Source organism: Manacus vitellinus, unplaced genomic scaffold (genome assembly GCF_001715985.3).
Source record: "Manacus vitellinus isolate BGI_N305 unplaced genomic scaffold, ASM171598v3 scaffold_32_pilon, whole genome shotgun sequence".
NCBI classification, from domain to species: Eukaryota; Metazoa; Chordata; class Aves; order Passeriformes; family Pipridae; genus Manacus; species Manacus vitellinus.
Window position 1 is genome coordinate 7,383,567 of NW_021940460.1, and position 23,223 is coordinate 7,406,789.

The following is a 23,223-nucleotide window of genomic DNA, read 5'->3' on the forward strand; positions in this document are numbered from 1 at the left end:
AGTGATGTTTCAGAAAGCACTCGGCACTGCTTACCTCCACACCCATTGACTTCAGCAGAAGGTTACATACGAAAAGTCTCTGAAGATGAAGCTGAAGTGTTCCCTAACCCATGGCGCTGTCCATACACTATACTTAAGAAAGAGACAAAACAAAAACCACACAAGTGAAGCAGCTTGAAATTGCAGGTTTTGGTTTGTTTTTTTTTTAAAGACTCCCTATTCCAGTTAAGAAATCAGACTACACAGTTGTGAGCAAGCCCTTCCCCACACCATCAGAGCCTTTTTCATCTCTGGAGTGTAGGATGGGAACCACGGTATTTTACTGCATGCTTACAGTGCTCCCAGAAGACCTTGGATGAAGTTGCCTTAAAGCTTCTAGTTCTGCTCAGCTGTTAAATTGTTCAGTGAGGCTGGCTGGGTTAGTCAGGGGCTGTACCAAAACCCACAGCCCTCACGTGCAACACAGGGAGATTCCCTGGGAGCTTCCCTCCATAAAGTTCACAACCTCCGCCTCTGTTTCCTGAGCAGCTCAGTTCACCCTCACCCAGGCTACAAGCTGCATTTGTAATAGTTTTAAGGAGAGTCCAAGGCAAGAAGCTCTAAATCTCCATGAATGTGAAGCCCATACACAGGATCACAGAGCAAGGAGCAGCTGAGGTACCTCCAGAGGAAACGGCACAAAGACCAGGCACTTGAACTTCAGTGTGAAGACCCTCCTGGCATTGTGACCCTATGGGAGCATAAATGCATTTGGTGCACAGGCTGCAGCTGGGGTCAGGGAAGGTTTTTATAACCAAGACAAACTCCCTCACAGTGTTCCAGCAGTTAAGTCCCAGAGGCCTGTGACTATTTTCAGACTGTAGTTTTTATCCCGGGCAGCCACTCGAAGAAAGCAGAGACCAAAGGAAATAACAAGATCCTTCCATGTACAAGCTCTCATTTAGCTGCTTGTGGTTCAGCAAGACATTCCCTCTCATTTTAAGATGAGGTTTATAAATTCAGTGCACCTCAAAGGTTTTAGAGTGAGCAGAATGCATCCTTCATTCCAAACTATCCCATTTGCAGCCAGAACTCCTCTCCACAGAGCTCAATTTTTTTTTTCAGAGGTTTGAAGCTCTTTGGCAGTTATGTGCAGCTCGGACCAGCCTGCACATTTCTCTCTTTCTCTCTCTCTCTTTTTTTTTTTAATTTTAGACTTAATGTAGCATGTACTCTCAGAAAGGTTTACAATGCAGCCTTTTGTAGTTAACTTGCTCCAAGCTGGGCCACTGCCAGGTTGTTATCAATGACATTTTAAGGCAGATGAATGAAGTTCTTATTATGGTGACAAGCAGAATTGTGATATGGCACATGCATACACTGAAAGAAGAGAGCTTGCTATTAGTTTGTCAGGTTAATAAATAAATAGCGATTTCATGAATAAAAGCCTTTTATTAGGAAACAAATGAACAAAATTAATATTTATAAAGCTTTAGTGCTTTAGAGCACCCTTTAAAATAACATTATTCCATTTCAGTCCTAGCCACCATCACGGATGAGAGATTCTTGAACACAGCTTCCCCTCCTAATTCTCTTATCATAGCAGTGCAAGGCAAGAGGCAAAGCTGTGCCTTCTGAAATGTTCAGGCCAGACTCAGGCCTGTTCCACTACTCTGTCACAAGGAACTCCTCAGTTTGGGTCTGCCAATATCGAAGGCCCATGACAGCAAACATTTCTGTGACATCTTCAGGACTGCAGCTAAAGGCTGCACCTGTTGGGAGAGCTGTTGGTTCCTTATCAGAGCAGGAAGCTCTCACGTTTTGCACAGCGAGCTTCCCCAGCACACAGAGCACTGAACCCGCGCCAAGGCACGGAGAGCGATGCTGCGCCTCAGCCAAAGCGCCCGCGAGCAACGCTCGGCTGGGGAATCACTCCCCATCTGCCCCCAGAAAAGACTCTTCACTAATGCCCTGTTGATATCTCTCACTGCTTCAGGGTTCCTCAGCATCTCCCACAGCATGTGCAGAGAATGTTCACCACCAGAGTGATGTTTCAGTGTCCGGGATGTCCCACATCACAGCGAGTACATGAGATTCTGACACATCCAGATCACTTCTCACCTCAAGCTGTCATTGCACTTACTCCCTTCAGCTCGAGGTGTTCTCTGCTCATCTGTCCTAAAACCAAACCTTTGCAAGTTTAAACTCTAAACAAGCTGAGTAGTTTTGGTTTGGGTTTTGTTCCGAGGTTTTGCGGGGATGTTTGTAGGGAGGGGGTTGTTTAATTTTGGTTTTATTGGGTTTTTTAATACTTTACTTTTTAAATGAGGCACTTCTCAAGTTTAAAATCAAGATGTGAACGAGTACTCGAGCTTAAAAATTTATTTTGGCTCATGCCATCTTCTCCTCAAATACTAAAAAAAGAGTCATCAAACTTCTCCCTTCTCCTCAAGGCAAAGTCAAGTCTTAACTTTCTCACTCATAAGAGAACCAGACAGAAACTGCCCCAAAATAACCATCTCAGCCATCTACAGTCAACATGAACAGATCTAAGTTAAACAGAGCTTACTCCCTACAAGAGCAGTTTCTGGGGTATGTGTAAAAGAAAAAAAATTCTACTTCAAAGACCAGAAGTGTGGGTTGCAGAAGCCTGTGGCACAGTTCTTATCTCTGCAGCATGAAGCACATGTAGAGATCAGGGATCTGTAAAATGTTTTTGAAAAATATTCATTTCACCCACTGAGACGATGCAAACTCTATTCCAGTCATACTATGAACGTTAACTTGTAATGCCTCCTTTGCCTTAAAGTTTATATAACCATGCCCAGCTTTTGGGAGGGCATTTGAAAATATGCTCTCTTCATATTGGTTTGCCCTGACGCTCCTTTATTTGAGATTCAGGAGCAGAGAGAAGCTGCACAGGACAATTCATTCCCAGGACACCACTGAGGCAGTGACACAGCGAAGTGCTGAGGGACACGGTGACGGGTGGACCCAAAAAGCAAGAGAAAATATATTAATATTTGATTCCCATGTGTAACTGTACTGACAAGTTCATGCAAAATTAGACTCGACCCACACTACAGGGGTAGCTGCTGTCTGAAGATTCATTAAGAGCTGGAATTCAGGCTTAGACATTCTATGAACTGCTGCAGAACCAAAATACTATCACAGAGGAAGAAATGCCACAAAGAACAAAAAAGTCTAAGTTGTCCTGTTTCACTTCACTTTTTGAAGTCACAAGCTTGCTCTCCCACATAAGCACAACTCGGCTGAAAACAAAAACAGAGGAAACTCCCAGTAACGAAACTCACTAGATGTTACATAAGAAAAATATTTGTTCAGAAAGTGAATTAAATCTTTGTCAACCATTCTGCAATGTTAAAGGGCAAACGGGAGGGCTGTCATTTCAAGGTTTGCACTTCACTCAGGAAGACAATATAATACAGCACCTAGGTAGCTGTTCCATACCACAGTTTGAAGCACTGTACTTAAATACTGTGGTTACAGCACCTCTGAAGAACATGCCCAGAGCTGTTTGTCTTTAAACTATTTTAAACTGTTGAGGAGGACTGCGGAAAGGAAAACAAAACCAAAAAGACAACAACAGAAACAAAGAAAAAAAACAAAAAAAGAATCAATCCTTATTCCAGAAACACCTTTATCTCCTCACCTAGCATTTCCTCTTGTAACTAGGTTTAGCTCCTGTCTGTAGGTCAGAGAGCTGAGTCATTTCCCTGCCTGCCCCACAGCTACTCATGAGCTAAATTTTCAGTGTGACACCCTGTTTCCTACAGAAGACACTCCAGAACTTGGGACTGCTGCAAGGGAACAGCAGGCTCAAAAGGATACCTGCTACCACACAAGAAGCTCACAGACACCTGCTGACTCTCTGCAGTCCTTTCAGTAGCTTCAGAGACCCTTGGGAAACTCCATCTTCAAATGGACTGAGCCAAAGGGTTGGTCCTGCAACACTCAGAAGACCTCAAACTACCAACAAAGCTCTCCTTTGGAAAGCAAAGTATTTTACACATGGAAGACATATGCCTTATCCCTCCCTCTCATCACCACTAAGAGGCTAAGAGATGAAAAGCCTAACAGGTTTTGGTTTTTTCATGAAGAATCCTAATATGCACATTTCTCAGATGTCAGACACCGAAGCCAAACCAAGCTAGTTGAACAAGTCTTAAAAGTTCTTGCTGCAGTTTTAAATATGATAGTTCTGTACATCAAAACAGAAGGGACACAATAGCAGCAAGTGAGAATAATAGGACAGGCACAGTCCCCTGTGACAGGACCAGCTCTCCACATTAAAATCCACTTCTCAGATATTTAATCCAGTTAAAAGTTGAAGATCAACTCCTGAGACAACATCTCTGGAATTTACTTCTCCAAGGTCTCCTTCACTGCTCTACTTGCAGAGCAGTGAAAAGCTCAAGCATCCAAGCCACCTGCTGAGCTCTGGTACGAACTTAGTACAGGGACAGTGTGATCTGTGATAAAAGAGTTCTTTCCAAATAGGTCAGATGAAATAACCTCATGTCTCTGATTACCTCAATACAAGTAGTTTACACTGTGGCCTCAAGTTCCCCACTAACTTCCCCCTGAAACAGCCCACACCGACGCAGTAACTCCATTACTGCTGTGAAGCCCTAGCTCAGGGGTTCCCTGGGAGAAGGAAGAGGAGCAGTGCACCCCAAGGCAGGGAGCAGCCACAACCCAAAGGCATTTCTGTGCAGCGGGGCCATGAGGAGTTCACAGGGCACTGCCAGCACTGGGTGCTCAGTAAGGGCGCGTCTCACCGTGGAAGCAACGAGCTGTTTAACTGTGTGACTCATCTTACAGCAACGTCCTCTGCCTTCCAGAGGAGATCAGCCTGCAGTGAGCAACGCTGATAAGATGCATATTCACAGTCATTCTGTTTGGGCAAAAAGCTATTGACACATTCAAACCCGGCCGTACAGGGGCCTGCCCAAACGCTGCCTAAACCACGGGAACACACAGGAACACAGGCACTGCAGCACTGGAGTATTGTGATAAGATATTTTGCAGATGGTTGACAGTAATTTAATCAATTTATACGGCCCAACTCAGAAATGCAAAAATGGCTTTTGGCCTTCAAAATTTTTTATCCCTTTAAACAGAGCACTCTGGAGGAAGAGCTTCCAGCCAAAAGGTAAGAAACACTGTCTGCCTTGTTTAAATCACTACTTCCAATAGATATCAGCTCTTTCTTCCCCTGCTTCCAAGATTCCCCTTACACAGAAGATATGAGCTTCACTGTCAGAAATAATCAAATTAAAAGAATGCTCAGGCAAATCAATGGCACAGACAGGAGATTTCTTAAATTCACAGGCTGAACTAAACAACTGGAACACTTGGAGCAGGCAGCTGACCAGCCCAGGGCTCTCATGTTGCAAGGCCAGTCCTCAGGAACGAAGCATTGGTTGCAAACCAGCAGCTCAGTTCATGCTTCTTGCTTCTGGCACCAGCAACAGTCAGACATGAAGACAGTAAAAGCTTTCTGTCAGTTGAACTCAAAAAGGACAAGGGCATGTTTGAAGTCTTCCCTTCCAGCACATTCTTGCAGGGATGGCAGGAGCTCCCAGTGCACAGGCGTTCCCGGGAGCCTGTGAACAGCCCTCTTGCTTCTGCTCCTGGGAGGATGTGGTTTGTTGTGACTGAAGAATGAAACCTTGAGCTGCAGCCTGTGATCAGGGAGCAGCTACACTGAGCTAAGCTGCCCAAAGGCTATTTTTTTTCCCCATTTCCCAAGACAGCAGAGTTGCAGCTACAGATCCTTCAGAATTTTTTCCAGTAACTGGAAATCCTCAGGCATTACCCCTGCATGAGGGCAGCCCTCTTACACTAAAATATTTCCAGCAGACTGCTTTGTGAATGGCACTCTCCACTCAAAATAGCATTTTCCACTCAAATAAATGTGTCATTGGCTCCCAAAATAACTGTAGATGCTACTGTACCCTGCCCTTTTCAACTTACTTTCATTTCTTAAAACAGCAAGAATCAATACTGGTCAGATAATGACTCATTACAGCATCACAGGTTATTTTCATTTTTGAATTACAAGCTCCTTTTCAAAACACAAGAATTTATGTGCTGCTGGAACTCAAGAGGTTAGAACTTAAATATGTATTGCACTCAGTTTGTTTCAATGCAAGTTCATAGTTCCAAAGATACAACTGAGCTGAAGAGTTTTTTATCTAAAATGCAGCAGTTGCATCATAGTTGGTGGATTGAAAAAAGGGTGAAATAAGTAAAAAGACAAAATTTCCCTCTCAACCTAAAAATGGCCATTTTAGGCCAACACTGACACAGTACTACAAGAAGTTTGACTTCTTATCCCAAGAAAAGTAGGCTTCAGTCTCTAGGCCAACTACCAGAGCTTCTGTGGGCTGGACTTCACTGGTCAAGACACAAATACTCCAGAACTGACAACTGGGAAAGCAACACCTCAGGAACGAAACAAAGAGAAGGTGAAGAATGTGGGAGAAGCAAATGCCAGCTCTGTAAAGAAACCTTAGGCTGTTTCAAGAAGAAATAAGACAAAATAGAAATCAAGCCTATCACTGAGATGTGCTACAAAGGGACAGTCAGATCCCTTAAAAAAAAAAAAGTAAAGGCTTTTTTCTTGTATTTTGAAAGTTTTAAGAATGTTTCTCTATGATGCTCCAATTCAACTGTCACCATCCTCCCTCTCAGCTCCAAATACTGTTCTGACCCCTGAGGAGATCAGATCCTCTGAGGATCTGATTTCATGCAGATCCCTACAAGAGCCTGCTCAGTGTGTATGCACAGGCAGCAGATCTGCCAGAGAAGGGACAGGTCTTTTGTCACAGTTTGACCATCAAGCTGCTTTAGGAACAGGAGAATATCACCACACGTGAATCCATTTACACACACAAAAGTTATTTGTGCTGCTGGAGAGAAATCTTCATCTTTTAACAACACAGCCTCAAGCCCAGCAAGAGGTAGAAGTCTTCTGGTTCCCTCACAGAAGTTTCAACAGAAGTTTGAAAGACAGGGAAGAAGTAACAGGTCACCTGACTGAAACAGTTTTATCTCCCAAATGGTGACAGCTGGCACCACAGGAGTCTGAGGTATCTGTACAGCACAAGGTTTGCCTCAAGCAGGAATCAGCTCATCCTTCTGGGCCACTGCCTCCAAAAACTTCAGTTTCCAGAAGGAGCTCTGGCTATACCTGGAAAACATCAGCTGAGGAAAACCAATGAACAACAATTGATACCATCTTCAAATATCAGGCATTCCTAAATCTACTAAGTATTTCATAAGAAGCTTCTGATCTCCCAGCTACATTGTAGTCCCCTCCAAAAATCAACTCTTCATAACGCTATAAACTCAGCAGCTATCAAGATCTTAATTAATTAGAAAAAAAAGGAAAAAAGAAAAATAAGTTTTATGTGAGATAGATCAGATTTACCAATGATTAAGTAAACTCACAATTACCACACTGTTTAACAGCAATTACAGGACCAGGGGTAGAGAAATGTTATATTTACCTTCCCCATAAATAAGTGGGAAAAGTGTTTCCTGTAAGTTCCACCAGAAAGGAGCTCCCAAGCACAACATGACAGAGACTCCCCAACACATTTGCAGGACTCTGCTTCCTGCTCAAGCTGTTCTCCTGGGATTAAGGAGGGGAAGTTCAATGGCTTAGGTTTTCATTTGCTTTAGCATATTTTTTTTCCAAAACTGTGCATTTTAGAACAATACATGCACAGCATAGCCTCTCTTTTTGGGTCAGTCGGTCCCTTCCAATGAAAGCATATTGTGTCCCTGAGGGTAGGGAAGGCAAGTGAACTGTGAGAGCAGCCTGGGCCAGACTGCCTGCCCAGCTTCTTCACTTCTCAGGAAAGAGATATAAGAGACAAAAAGAAAACTGCACCTTAAAGAAACTACAGAATTTTTTTTTTTGAACTGTGCATACAAATAATACAAAAGAGTAAGTTTCAATAGATTATTTTCTGATACAGATTTATTAGTCAACAACTGCCTTGAACAACAATGCATCAGCATGAGCACCAAGGGAGCTCCTCTCTGGCTCGTGGTACCTTTACATTTTAATGAAGCACAGCCCTGCCTTGGACCACTTTCTGCCAACAGGGCATGTCAGAAGACAACTGCTCTGCTTTAAGAAGTGAAGATTGCAGTCTGATTTCTCAAGAGTGACTGCATAACCAAAGGCCAAAACAAACAGCAAAAGTCTGGACCGACAATTAAAGGAATTTTACAAGTCATCAAGCAACCAGAGGGCTGTAAATGCATAATGGACACTTTGCATGAACTACCCTGAAATGAATGCTCATGAGATGCTCCATGGCAATGAGAACAAGATAAAAACCTATAAATAAAGGCCATCCAATGTCAGAGTGATTGAGATCAGCTACTCCCCTGAATCCACAAGAGCCAATTATAACAGTTTATAGGGCATACTTAATGCAAAAAATTCAGTCTGAGGACACCAATTTCACCCTTTCTCCTTGCCTGAGAAGTTTATCTCTCAAGTAAAAAGCCACTGAGCAATTTTAAAGAGAATCCATTTCTGTCCTCAAAATTCTTAGTGACCTGGAACCAGAATTAGACAGAGCCATATGCTTGCACACCAACACGCTTCTCCCTTGCCCACAAGCTGGAACAGCAAAGTTCCAGCAGCACCAGAAAATCTTTGCTCCAAAGCAGAGTGTCCCCTTATACTACTCATAAGAATTACTCAGCAAGACGAGCTTTCTTTTAAAGTAGTAACTTGGAGATAGTTACTTGGGATAGAAGGAAGCTACCACCAGGTTACAACAGAATGGTTGAAACAATTTCAATTAAAACTCAAAGAATCAAGTCCTCCTGCTGAAGCTGACAAGGATCCATCACAACAGCAAGTGTGGCAGGCCCAGAGCACTCTTAAGGACTAAAAAGGTGTCTGCCCTTGTTCACGAGCCCTCAGCAGGCGAGGAGGGAACATCATCTGAAATGATACCAAAAGTTCTGAGTAAGAAACAAGAAGTTTGTGGCAGAGGAGGAACACACACGAGCTCAGCAAAACCCTGGCGGAAGGATGGAGAAACAAGCCCAGCTATCTAAGGAGAGGCTAAAAGGGCAGCCAAACCCCTGAAGTGTGGTTAGGAAGCTGCAACAGGAAATGCAGAAGTGCTCAAACAACAGCAGTTAAGGGCAGAATGTGATGAAAATCATTTGCACTTTATACTGCAAGAGAAGTGTGAGAAAGTAGAAGCAATTATGAGAGCCAAAACCAGGCCAGGAACATGCCACACACTTATTTTTGGAGAGGGCACCAAGGCTGTACAAACCCCACTGGCACAGAATACACTCTGAACTATGGGATGGAAGAAAGAGAATTTAGATACATACACTGAAAGCTGCACCTCCTGGGTTTATCAGGCTCCACAGGGAGTTGTTTTTATATTTAAAAACTAAGTAGTGGCCAAAAATCAGCACAGTTTCAATTTAATTTAATTGGTTGGGAAACAGCCTGGCTGTTCCAGATGGAAAAGCTTTCAAGAACACAACTAATTGTTCATATATATATAAAATATTTAAGAAAGGGAGGGGTTATGCATCCAAGTGGGAAAAAGAAGGAAGATGCCAAGAGAGCTCTATCTGTTCTCACAAGGCATCTTAAATACAATAACTGTATGGGAAAAGGAATAGTGGAAAGGATAAAGAAGTCAAAGGGGGAGGCAATCTCTGAGTAAGACAGCACATTAATATTTATAGCGAGAAATATAAGTGAAATTAATCTGTGTTGCTAAATAAACCTACCTTAGGAGAGGCATGGGAATGAAAGAGGGGGGAAAAAAAATAAGTGTTCTGACAGCTAAAATGCTGTCAGGGCAGGCAGGACCTGTCAAGTAGCTGATCTAGTTTCTGAAGAGGTTACCTAACACAACAAGAAATATTTTCAGAGTACTTGGCTTTTTCATCCCCCCCCCCTCCACGACGGAAGCAACTGGGATTTCAATTCTTCTCTCCCTCCAAACATTTGCAAACCAGACATAACGCCAGTGTGATAATGCATGAGGTTTTTTAAGGATAAAAGCTAACTTAGAACTGAGCACACAGACGTGAAAGCAAGCTATTTTCATTCTCATCCTTGGTTACATAGGAAACAGGGGTGGCAGCTGCTGAAGGGGTTAACAAGCAGGATTTTACAACACAGAAGTACTAAAACAACAGTCTGTCCTAAGTGTAAAGAGCATGGAAAGCCAGAAGCCTGACCTAGGGCAGCGATGGGAACATCTGTCCCGCTGCACATCTCACCCGGGGATTTGGAATCTGCCGTTCTGTGCCTGTCCTGGGCTTGACACAGCCCCGTGAAAATTATATTCGCCATTCGGAAGAAGGGGCAGCAAAAGCACCCTTATGTGTTGGCCAAGGCAGGGCGCTGGGGATACCCAGAGGTGCTGTCAGATGAGATCAGCTGAGCACGGCCGGAGCCCCAACCATGTCAGGTCTCTTCCACACATGCTTCCCGCCTCTCCCACCGCACACAATGAGCACGGACTAAAGCAGGCGGATTTACAGAAACAGCCCCGCGCTGCCCCATCCTTCACAGCGGGGCTGGGTCTGACCGGGGCCCCGCGGTGCCGCGAGGGCCGGTAGGGAACTGCGGGCCTGCTGAGGGGCAGCAGGACCCCCCGCCCGTCCCCCGGGTTGTCCCAGGCCAGCGCAGGGTGTGTGACCCCCGTTCGGCGGAACGCGGGCCCCCCTCGCCCCGGCCCGGGGCCCGGACCCCGCCGCACCGGGGGGCGACTGAGGGGAGGTGTGGGGGGGTAGGGGAGCGCATGCGCAGCGCCGCGCGCCGGACCCAACGGCCGCCGAGCGCCGCGCTGCCCCCTCAGCCCCGCCGGGGACTCACCGAGGCGCAGGGGCTGGAGGTGGCGCGGGGGTAGGCGAGCGCTGCACCGTGACCAGAGCCATCGAGGCGCGCGGGGCCCCCCCGTCCGGCCGTCCGGCGGGGGCCGTCACTCCATGGCGGGCGGGCGGGGGAAGGGGGGGATGCGGAGTGGCGGCGGCGGCCGCAGGGGGCGGCAGCGGCAGCAGCTCCGCGCGCGCCCGCGGCCTCTCGCCGACTGAGGCGCGGCGGGGCCGGGCCGGCCGGGCACAATGAGGCGCCAGCGCGCACGCGCCGGCTGTCAGCGCGCGCGCGGCGCGCCCCCTGGCGGCCGCGCCGCGTTAACCCCGCGGCGCGCCGGCGGCCCCTGAGGGGGGGTCCCGGCAATCGCCCCCCCGGTCCCTGAGGGCACGGCGGGGGTGGGGGGTCCCGGCACCGCACCCCTGGTCTCTGAGCGAGCTGGAGGTCCCGGCATCCATCCCTGGTCCCTGGGGGCGTGAGGTGGGTCCCAGCATCGCACCCCTGGTCCCTGAGGGAGCTGGAGAGTCCCGGCATCCACCCCTGGTCCCTGAGGGAACGGCACTGGAGTAGGGGGTCCCAGCGTCGCCCCTCCTGTCTCTCAGCCCCAGAAGTGGCTTTTATGAATGTGTGTCAGCTGGGCACCCTCAGTGTGCCTCCTGGCTGGTGATGGTTTGTGGAGTCCCATCCCACTGGGATCCGTGACAGCGGGCTTGGCACCCACTGGTGAAAGTTGGCATTAGTGCTCAAATAATGTAGCTTTTCCTCAGCTGTGGTAGCAACAGTAACTCTTTCCATAACGAAAACAGCATATAACACCTCTTCATACATCAATGCACAAGCCCAAACAGCAAAAAACGAGTCTGATGAGTACACGAGACATTTTAGGCACTCAGACATCCACAGATGCAGAACTGCTCAGCGCTTTGGGGTCTGAGGCAAAGGGTCCAGTGCTGTTAAACTTCATTTGCCTTGCATTTTCAGCCTGGTGCTACCGAATTCATGGGAAGGAGGTAATTTGGATCAAGAATCCACCAAATTCATGGGAAGGAGGTAACTGGGATCAAGAATTGTCTTGAGTACTGAATGACACCACCACAAATGATGACCAGAAGCTGTTCTAAATATTAAACACAGCAAATTCTTTGTCAAGATTGTGTATTAACCCATAGATTCCTTTTAAGCACATGGCTGATATGGCTTTGATGTGCTCCTCAGGCTGACTGCACTTTGCCCCTGTAAATTTAAGTGCCAGAGAAGCCACATGGTCGCTCTTAAGGTTATTCCCCAGTTAAAATAATGATCAGGGAGGCTCCTGGGCTTTGCTGCAATGAAGTGAGGATTGCTAATGAAGCATTTTGCCTCCTGGTGGACAGGCGAGGACGGAGGACAGGGATGGAGGGCAGGGATTGAGGACAGGCTCCCTGTTTGTCCCTGTTTGTAGGATGGGCTGCACATCCAGAAGACTCCCCAGAGGGATCTGAGCACATGGGGAGAATAAGCAAAACCCACTGGGAAATGAAGAGCCCTTGTCCTGCGTTTTACAGCCAAAATGTTTTTTTGAAACACGGTATTTGTGGATGGTGAGCTTGCAGCACACTGATTTATGGCAAAGAGGTCAAGAAAGTGCCTTCCAGACTCTTTTTAAATTAAGTAACTAAACTGCATGTTGAGGTGGCAGCCAGGCATGAGGCCATGATGCTGTAAAGTTTTTCCCATGATTCTCTGCAGAGGCAGGAGTTCCATTTGAGGATGGGAAAGTTTTTTCCTCTTCTGGCATATGACTGTTCACCTTTCTCTAAAGTATAATTTGAGGTTTTTTTAGTTTCATTCCTGCAAATATAGGGCTGCTACAAGGCACGTAGCTCATCTTCAGATGCCTCTGCACTGGTACAGAGGATGGATGACTGAAGTTCCCAGAGTGTTGTAGCAGTTCCCTCACCTGGGACTGGAGTTTCATTTTGGATTTTGATCAAGTCATGCAGGGATTACTATCGAGAAATGATTATTTACACCAACTTCCAAAATTACTTTTGTGTAATTTTTATATACTCTGCAGCTCTTCCAGGTATTTGAACAGCAAACCCTTATAAAAAACATTTACCACAAGTAAATAATAGAGTTGCTATCTACAGTCCAACATATCAGTTGTTAACTACAATAATCACAGATTGGGATGGTTCTCCAGCCCTTAGAAAGGTATAATTTGCACGTGCAGTGTCTTTTAGCAGCAGAATTTAAATGTGGAGGGGGAAGCTAAAAGGCAGATGTATTGGGATTGAAAAGAGCAATTAGAGGGCAGGTTGTGGTCACAGCATCAGGGTTGGTACAAAAAGGAGACTGGAAGCCTGTGGCCTTATTCTTTCCTGTGTGGTCAGCACCTGCAGCTTCAGCCCAGTGCAGCATTTAAAGGATGTGGAGCTGTGCATGATCTGGTTTTGTAAACGTTTCCAAAACTGACTATTTAATACACTGCAAACATTTCTCTGGCTAACACAACTTGTTATTACTACATGTTAGGGCTTTTATTGCATAATCTTGGCTGCAAAAGACATCAGAGTGCTCCCAAAATGTATCTTACACAGAAAAACAAAAAAAAGACAGAAGAGGCAATTCCAGCAAAACATCTGTGATGACATAGTCAGCCCATTATTTTGTCAACAGTGCAAGTATTTGATGGCATAATAAAAAGATACACTTTGCTTAGCAAAAACATTAAGGGATAACAGCCAAGTTAAATAGGGTACAATTAAAGGTTTGCTTAACCCACGGGATTCCACTTCCAGAAAAACAAAAATAGAGCCATTTTGATCCCTCCTTCCAAGTTCTATTTGTATACTCTTGTTTGGGGGTTGAAAAAAAAATCACTTAGCAAAAGGGAGAGTGTCTTCTTAATTTATGTTTCACACTGGAAAAAGTTTTGTGAGTTAATCATAATAAGCAACAGAATTCTGGATTGCAAAGGGGGAAAACCAAGCACACCTGGGAGAAGAGATAACAGGAATTAATCATGTGCAACCCGCTTTGAGGACAAAAGTGCACAATCCAGTTTAAAGCCTCATTTTAAATTAGTCCTGTGCACTAATTTTCTGCTTCATTTTGTTAACATAATTGATGGTGGACTTCAACACGTCTTGGAAATGCACTGCATTTCCTTCTGATACATTTTTTCCAAATAAATAGCAAAGAAATGGTAATTTATTACAGCTATTTTTCACATGAAAGTTGACCTCCTCTATTTCCAGGTTTCTTACAAGTTGTCCCACGAAATGGAGACTAATACTGTGCCAGAGGGCAGGGTATTGTGCAGCTGCTCCAATGACAAATACTGTAGATAAATTCACAGTTCAGTTTTCCTGCAGGTAGGAAATCCAGAGATTATGCCACTTCCAGCACAAAATACAAATTAAATCCAGCATTAGATAAACCTTGTTTCCTGGCAGAAATTGCCATAAATTTCTCAGCTGGAAGTCCTGCTTAACCCAAGGAAATCGCTGAAGAGGCACCTGATTTGCATTAGAGTAAATGAGTGCAGGATGGCTGTTGAAGATGTGTTTGTCTTTCCCCTTCTCCTTTCCCTATGTTGCATATTATTCCTCAAAGAATGTGGGAGAAATTATGAAAGGAGATTCATCAAATTCCTTTAGGTTCAGGTTTAAAAGCAGTCTAACAAAATGGCACTGTGCACTCCCCCCTATTTAGTGCTGTGTGTGCCTTTCCTGCAAGGCTGCTTCAAAGCAATGCAGTTCTTCACAAGAAAGAAAGCCTGAAAATGTTTAAATTTGAGTTGGGAATTAATTTTATGTCTCAGATTCTCACATCTGGTTAACACAGTCCTCCCTTCAGCTGGTAATGGACTTGTGACAGTTCTGGATTTCATGATCCTCGAATCTGAAGGTAAACCTGTCACTGGGCACCTGCAGATTCTCTCCTTGTGCCCTTAATGTTGTCTGTTGCTATTCCTAGTCCTTTCTGGATTTTATTTTCAGTCATGTGGTGCAATGATCTAAGTTCAGTACAGAAGAGTCTGTTGGGCTGTGCCAAAGCCAAAAGACAACCTACAGCAATTCTGCTCGTGGAAAGACATAGCAACCTTTGGGATTATTGCTTAGCAACTGCAAACACACAGAGGAGTAAAACTCACAGCCCAGCTCCACAGCAGGTCTGAGAAATCCCTAATTCACTTCAAGATTTTTAATGGTGGAGAACAGATGGGCATGTATTAAATTCCTCTTGATTTGCAAAGCCACTTTGAATGCAGGAGGAGTAAAATCTGTTTTGATACCTGCTCCAAAGGTAAGAAAAACAGTTCTTCAAAGCTTCAGAAAGCAAAAAGAAAAATGTTTTAAAATTTTAATTGTGTTGAAAAGGTCATGTATGAAAAGGGTATTGGGCTCTTTGTGGTTGATGAGATAAACATGCTCTGTGGAACACATTAGAGTGATAGAGTCTCAAAAAGATTGGACTCTGTTTTTGGAAAGATTTTGTGACTCAGACATCTCCAAAATACTTACCTAAACAAACTGTAGTGTTTCCTGGCCCTATCCCACCCATCAAAATTCCCTAACAGAATAACAATGAAACCATAAGAATCTTATGAGCAGATTTGGGTTTTGTACAGAAAACACAGAGATAATTTTTTTGTACCTGCAGGGATTCCAGCAAGGATACTTTTCTCACAGAAAAGGAGTCAGGAAAGTGGCATCCTACTAAATAATGGAAAGCTTATCTTGCCTTCAGCTTGAACAAAGGCTCACAGGAAACTTTATATGACCTTTCAAACTTCCTAGGTGTTTCTAAAGTTTGCCTCTGTGCTCCATGCTTACTGTTATTTGGGCTCCATTTGGGAATGCCATAGGCCATGAGAGCTCTCTGTATTTTTATAGAATCACAGACTCATAGAATCATTAAGAATGGAAAAGATCTCCGAGATCATCACGTCCAACTTTTGACCAAAGACCTGGCACTGAGTGCCACATCCAGTCCTTTCTTGAACCCCTCCAGGGATGGGGCCTCCACCACTTCCCTGGGCAGCCCCTTCCAGTCCTGACCACCCTTTCAGTTAAGGATTTTTCCCTTATGGGCCAAATTCTGAACTAACATAAATCAGCACTGAAGTTTATGAGCCAATGGTGTGTTATCCCAACTGGAGGTGTGTCCATGTTATCCTCAACAAATTCCAAGCTTCAGGGCCTGATTCTGGCACTCCTTTGTTGTTTATTTGAACAGTTATGTATTGTTTGTGTGTTCTTCCATACCCTCTTAGTCTCCTCCATCTGTACTGCATTAAAGCAGTGGGAACAGTTCTCTGGGCTCTGCTTCCATTCCTGGAGTTATGTGAATGCCCTGGAATTGAGATAGAACAGTTGCACTAGTTGTTTTATGTTTTGTTTTGGACATAGAGATACTTTATAAACATTTACTAATCCTCAAAACCATCCTAACAAAAGGTTGAGAGCAGCATAGAAAATGTATTCATCATGTCTCAGAATCAGCCACCTCATGAAGCACAGGCCAGTTGTCACTTTAACATTGCACAGAAACTGCAGAGGGTTTCGTAAAGGATGTTTAAAAAATAACATAAAGTATTTGAAACTGCAAGAACAGTTTATTTTGGCACAACAAAACCAGCTGATTTGGAATGTGACCAGAACATTTGGTTAACACCCTTCTTTGAACCAAGGAGTCTGGTTTTACAGCTCATTGAAAGGAACTCACCTAAGCAAGGAACAATTCAACAGGGTGGACAGGTTTCCCTTTTTACCACTACAAATTCAGACTCCTTTACAGCTCATGTCCTTCAGTGGCAAAACCAGCTACCAACTTAAAACCCTTTGTGTGGGTCAGGCAGGCAGTTTAAGCCATAAATTCATCCCATTCCCTGGCAAGTAATCATCTTTGAAATCAAATTACCAGAAGATGCCAACAAGCCCATGAAGAAAACAGACCTAGAAATGCAATGCTGTGAAGCATCCCACCCATCCAGCAGTACTTGCACTCCAACAGTGGTAATGAACCAGAAGGTCAACATATTAGTAATTACATTTGTGTGCCAGGAGGGCTGTAGATCACATTTATGCATTTCCTGGAAGGTTGAACTCACTTCAGAACAGCTACAAATGCTTATACAGCAAGAGCAATACATATCAAAAGCAGCAGTATTGCTGTGGATACTGAGAGGCCTCAGTGAAAAGCTCTTTTAAATAAAAACTTGAAAAGGTTAGTGCAGCAGCAAGTTCTGAGTGGAGTTTCATCTTTAATTTGGAAAGGTGTTAGGCTATTTATTAATAGCACCCTTCCTTGCTGTTTTCTAACACTGAGCTGGGGTTTGGCAGCTTGCTGCTGAATTTTCATGCTTTGAATCAAGTAGTAGCCAGCCCTCTGCTCCATCCTGGGTGTGTAAATCCCACTGCAGATGCAGATGGTTATGCCTGGAGACACACAGAAACATTTTTCAAATTGTGCCTTGTGAGCAGCTCAATTTCTTCCTAATATTTCACAGAAAGAACATTTTGAGAAGAAAAACAGCAAGGTTCATGAAATTGTAAAGGGAGATACCTCTTTTACACAATAATCTACAACATTAAGTGCTTGTGAACAACTTGATTACAGAGTTCATGGTATAGAGTTTCCCTTTCCGTAGGAGCTCTGCTGATCCACACACCTGTGTCCTTGTTACCTTAACAAAACATCCAGAGGAAAAAATAGTTGCCAAAGTTGAAGTTAAGTAGTTTGTGGGACAAGCTTCCTCACTGTTCTTCACAGCTACAGAAAAGCTGAAGCAGAGGCAGCATATAGAGGAATCTTGCTGCTGGCTATCTGACATTTTCCATTACTTGCTTCCTTTGTCTCATATCCACTGGATTTCCTGGAGGCAGGGAATGGACCTAAACAGAAATAATGGTACTGGGGGTAAGAGGATTCCACTGGTTGGAACTGGGGAACAAGTTCTGAGCACTATTCACCACTTGGTTTCTGAGTCTCCAAGTGACCTGCAATTAATCATTCCCCCTTTGTGTCTCAGTTTCTTCTCTTGGAAGAAAGGAACACAGTAAGTTGCTCTGTCTCCAAGGGCTGTTGTGATACATAATTAATCTTTATAAATCATTTACTGCTCTTTGGAGCAAAGGGGCTGTATTTATTTAAGAGTACAAAGCAGCAGTAACAGAATAAAAAAGGAACATAGAAAAAATATTAGTTAATTCCTAACAATAGACTTTATTGCTGTGTCACCTGTTAGGGCCCTGCTGCATCTTTTGGCATTATATAACAAGCTGCTTTTTTTCTGTGTCACAGTGATTGAGGTATGGCTGCTCATCCAGAAGAATCAGCAGAGTCTGCAGGTCTGCAATATCCCAAACTTGGACATGAGGATGGAGCTGCCACAGAAATGGGAAGCAATCAGGGGAATGATGAACTGCCATGTCTTAGTAATTACGCTTCGTGGAAAGAGTGTTTTTATGAAAAGGTACAACAAAGGTGTCTGAGTCTGCAGGAGACAAAGGCAAGTGTGATTGGAGCACAAAAGGCAGAAGAAAAAAAGATAGAGAAGAGAGAACCCTGTGACTCACTGGCCAGAGAGTGGTACAGCGAAGAGAGAGAGACACTCGATACTCGCATCTATTTGCTTGACAAACTCCTACCTACCTTAATCCCAGGAGTAGAAAATCTGTTAATGGAAGTGGAAAGAAAGCATGTGCTTGTATCAGACAAAGACCCAAGCACATTCGACCCCATTAATTATCTTGCAGAATATCTGATGCGACACAACCCTCTGTACAGTGTTTCCACCAAGCCAGGCCCCTACGTGAGAGGAATGAGGGTGGTGGCGGAGGAGCTCAAATCTCTGATGCGAGGTACAACGGCAGAGAGGTGAGAACGGTGACAGTGGGGCTGGTCACGAGGCCAGAGCTGCTGTCCTGGCCTCTCCTTTACAAAAGGAATGGTGTCACTGCAGCCTGGCTGGTGGGGTGTTGAACAAAACACACCCCAGTGCCAGGGGTGGTATTTGTCTCATCAAAACTTGAGAAGCAGGACAAATGCCAGAACATGTCACACAAAATGAAACACTAGTTATTCCTGTTTAAGGCAATATTCTGCCCTTTACAAGTATATAATTCCTCCTTAGACTCTATCTTAATTACATATGTGCAATGCAAACTGCTTCCAAACCGGTCTAGCTTAGTGACAGCAGTTCTTTGGGACAAGTGTTACTATCAAAGGTCTAAGAGACTCCTCAGATCATTTCTTCTCTATTCTTCCAAACATAATAAACATATAACCCTTTTTTTTCCCTTTCAGGATGATTTCTCATGACCAAACCACCAACAACATTGTCCTGGCACATTGTAGAAACTCCTCCTGTGATTTCTACTTAGGCTTTCCTTTCAGATTCTATTTTTCCCTTTAAAGTAGGAACTGTTTTGTATTTTATTCTGTTGCTTATTTCTAGGCTGCTTGCTTTAGTATAATATTTAATGAATATTGGAAGGGGGTTCCATGTCACCTTACAATATGCTGAGCTTAGAATGTGAGAGCATAAGGTGAGCAATAATGCTTTATTTTCATTGCTCTATTCAGAAAAATATAGAAGTGAACTTCTGAGTTTGCAGATGATCCAGACATGATTGTGATTGATGTCAAAATTACTCATTTGCTACTAGATCACTTCATTCTGTATCTGTGTTTGTAGAATAATGACTTCTATTTGAATGCCTGACTATTTGCATAAATAGTGCATACAGCTTGAAAATTGGTTTCAGGGTTTCAGTGTCAGGAATTAGGGAAGTAAAATGTTGACATGTCTTATGCATAAACCCTAAATGAAGATAATTTAAGTTCTCAGCATTATAATGCATAAAAGGATATGTTAAATCTCTCTCTACTGCTCTGAGCTTCTCTCTACATTTCCATTCCACATACTGTTGCAGATCACTGGAACATGCCTGGTGTGAATTCAATAAAGCAGTGTGAGAAGTGGATTTCATACAGCCACCTCCTTTCTCAACATAGATAAAAATAATCATAACTGATTGATGTGGTCAGTGTGCAAGAGCTCAGCTTTTGGGTTTTCTTCATAAGCAGATATACAGTGGTAAAAATAGAGCTGGTAAAAGAATTCCAGTTTTATTTTCTGTTTTTCAAGTGTTGGTCCACTGAAGAAATGAGCTGGGGAAACACCTCTTTCAGTGAGTTTTGACTCAAGCACAGACTTTTCTGGGGGATGTTTAGGATGCCAGCCTTGCGACACCTTTGCTTTAGGACTGTTTCATCACTTATATTGCTTCACAGAGTGACACCTGCATATAGGAAGTTCAGAACCATATCTCAGCTGATTTTGCAAAGGAAATTGAATTAAAATACAAAAATTTCCTGAGGTTTTCAGTCGGATTTTTGTTTGGTTTGGTTTGGTGGTTTGTTTGGGGTTTTTTTCTCTGCTAAAATACTCTTGGTTTCCATTGTGAATCACAGCTTATTTCTAGAGAGAGCAGATTTTCCTGCAGAATGCAAAGTGTTGGCTACCCATGACCTGTGATCCTGACCTTGGCTGTTAAGCCCATGTTTACATTTGGAGGCAGGTTCTCAATTTGTAGCTCTCAGAGCTGATGCAAAAGAAGTGACTATCAAGACTTGTAGAAATAAATATCTCCATAGGCAGCATTGCCACGGGGGTTTCTGTAATCTCACGGCTGTAGCAGGTTTTGCATATCCACTGGTAGTACTCTCATGGGATTTGCATTCACCACAGCTCAGGATTTACATATTTGTGATGGCTGTATTGTGGGATTTGCATGAGATTCTCAAATCACAGCAACACAGAGATTTTACCAACACCATGCAGCACTTAGACTCCTCATGTGAGTCACTGGCTTTCCAAACAGGAAAGAAGTGTAACAGGAGCAGTGCCAGTCCATGCTCAACATCTCCCACATAAGCACCAGAAGGGTGAGGAATTGAATTCTGGCCCAAATGAAGCTCCTGGGAGCCTTGGCATTACCTTCAGGAAAGGCAGGATCACCACAGGTTCCCATTTAATGCTTACCCATCCTCAGTGAGCTCACTTGGGCTTCCTCCAGTTTCTCCTGAACTGCCACCTGACTGGGAGTCAAGGCATGCAGGAGAACAGATGGGAGAAATTCCTTATCCACAGGGACTGATACCTGTAACAGATGTGTTTGTCCAGGGATGGCAGTCCTTCAGGCTGAGTCACCCATCCCTGTGTGGGAGGCAGGCAGCTCCCTTCCTGAGGAGACATGTTTGGTTCTGCAGGGAGAAGTCACCTCGCTGCCATCTCATCTTTTCTGGCAATGTCTGATATGAAACGAGCTCACTTTGTGATGGGTGCCCAGTGCTGTTATCCCTGTTTTGCTGTTATAGTCTGGGGGGAAACATTTTGTCCCACCTCAGGGGCACCAGGCAGAGGATACAACTGCACAGTAGTTTAGGACCCTAGGAATTAATGCAAAACTGCAGCCCAGTGCAGGTGCAGCACAGAATGTACCTTGTGCTGGACACTGCCCAAATTAATCACAGAGCACCTTGGCAGCTCCAGGCACAGCCCTCTCTCTGCTTGTGGCTTGCAGACAGCTCTGGAGGAGGAGCTGCATCTACAAATGTCTGTTTTCTCTTTCTTTCTGCAGCATATACTGGAGGAGAATCTGCTAGCCCATTTAGGTTGGTACCTGCTGCATTCCTCCCCTTTGCTGGCTCGGGGAAGGAGTCAGAAGATGGGAAATTATTTTCCCCTTCCCCTGGTATCAAAGTGCCAGAGGCTGAGCTGCCTCAGCAGGACTTGTGCAATGCCCCCCATTGATTGAGGAACCCAGTGATTCATTAAGAGACCTCTGTGATAAATGGCCACGAAGAACAAGTACCTGGTGATAAAACTGACTGTGATCAAAGAGTATTGCTGTGACATGTAAAACAGGTCTCTCTGTTCATTAAAGAAGATACTGATGGGTTATAATTTCTGGGATGATCCCAGAGCAACAGAAGAGAGCAGGAATAGGATCAGCCCATTTCACAGCATGTGAAACACAGGGGGAAGAAGGGAGCAGGAATTGTTAGCTAAAATACACGTTTTGGAGTTCTCAGGTACAAAAGAGGAGCAATTCCCCTTTCTCTGAGTAGCTACAGAGGGTGTGAAGGCCACGAAGGTGAGCAGCTGCCTCAGTGCAGAGAGATTCCAGCAGCTTCCATGAGCAGGAGCTGTTCTCCCCATATGAACCAATTCTTTGGCTTTAGCATTTTGACCTTCCTAAAGGCTTTTTTTTCCCATTTCATAAATTAAAAAAGTCAAAATGATCACAGTCCTACGGGATCAATTTTATTCAGTTCTTTTGTCGTGTGAAAGAGAGGATTGGGAAGAACATGGCTGGGTGATCAGGGAAGCAGAGAAAACAAAAGAAGGAAGAAAGGGAGTTACTTTTAGTCCAAACCTGCAAACTCTGTGTGTTCAGAATGATGGAGAGGTTGGGGTATTTTCCATGTCCTAAGGCAGTGAGGGCTCTATTGTGTGAGGCTGCTTCAGAAATTTCGTCGAACATTGTTCTTTGCCAGTGAAGTACTTGTGTGAAAAGGTACTTGGGCTTGGAGACAAAGGAGACTGATGCAATTCTGTTGGTAAATCAAGTGTAGCAAAATTATGCACCTGTCTTCTTGCTAAAATTGAAAGGAAATTGAAGGACATCTACACAATAAATGATGAATACCATTATAAATGTGAAGGTAAAATTTATCGCTGTTGAAATTACACAAAATAGAAGAGCTGCACAGATGATTTTCCCTTAAATGTCTACCACATGGAAAAGAATTTCAGTAAAAAGTTCCCTCCTTTCCTTTTGTTCTTCAGGGTAGGCTTGTCAAGCTTAAGTATGTTTATGATGATATCTTTTCAATCCATATTCCCATGTCCTACAGGCTGGTCAAGTTGAAGGCTGAGGCAAAGGACAAACGTGAGGCCAGGGAGGAGATGGAAAGAAAGAAGGCTGAGGAGAGAGAGATGAGGAAGGAGACACTGGCAGCTCTGTTCAAAGAGTGGACAGTGGATGGCAAGCACAGAATACCAATGGCACTGGTAACTAGGAAAGATCCTTGGTAACACACTGCTGTGGTTGTTCCAGACAGGAGGAAAAGGACATTTGTGGGTGGGTGATGGCTCTGCTGCCCTTAGGGTCAGGGTACAGGTCGTTGTCTGCCTCAGGCTCACCAAGCCCTGATTCCCCACAAATCTTACCTATGTGTAAGACTCATGACTGGCCCATATGTCTGATTATTCCAGGTGATTTATTTTGGTAATCACCCACTGCTGTCTGCATGACACAGGCCTTTGACTATCACCC

General features: G+C 44.3%; 2 protein-coding genes across 2 annotated transcripts in view; one reads left to right on the plus strand and one right to left on the minus strand.

Moving 5' to 3' along the window:
• SSH2 (slingshot protein phosphatase 2) overlaps positions 1-11,419 on the minus strand; it is a 95,554-nt gene extending 84,135 nt beyond the window's left edge. The window contains 1 exon segment of the mRNA XM_029961290.1: positions 10,889-11,419. Within this exon segment, the coding sequence (XP_029817150.1) occupies positions 10,889-11,419 (531 nt within the window).
• The window catches only part of EFCAB5 (EF-hand calcium binding domain 5), a 36,823-nt gene continuing 24,878 nt past the window's right edge, over positions 11,279-23,223 (plus strand). The window contains exons 1-3 of the mRNA XM_029961391.1: positions 11,279-11,365; positions 18,179-18,754; positions 22,802-22,958. Of these exons, the coding sequence (XP_029817251.1) occupies positions 18,189-18,754; positions 22,802-22,958 (723 nt within the window). The 5' untranslated portion in view covers positions 11,279-11,365; positions 18,179-18,188. The remainder of the gene's footprint in view (positions 11,366-18,178; positions 18,755-22,801; positions 22,959-23,223) is intronic.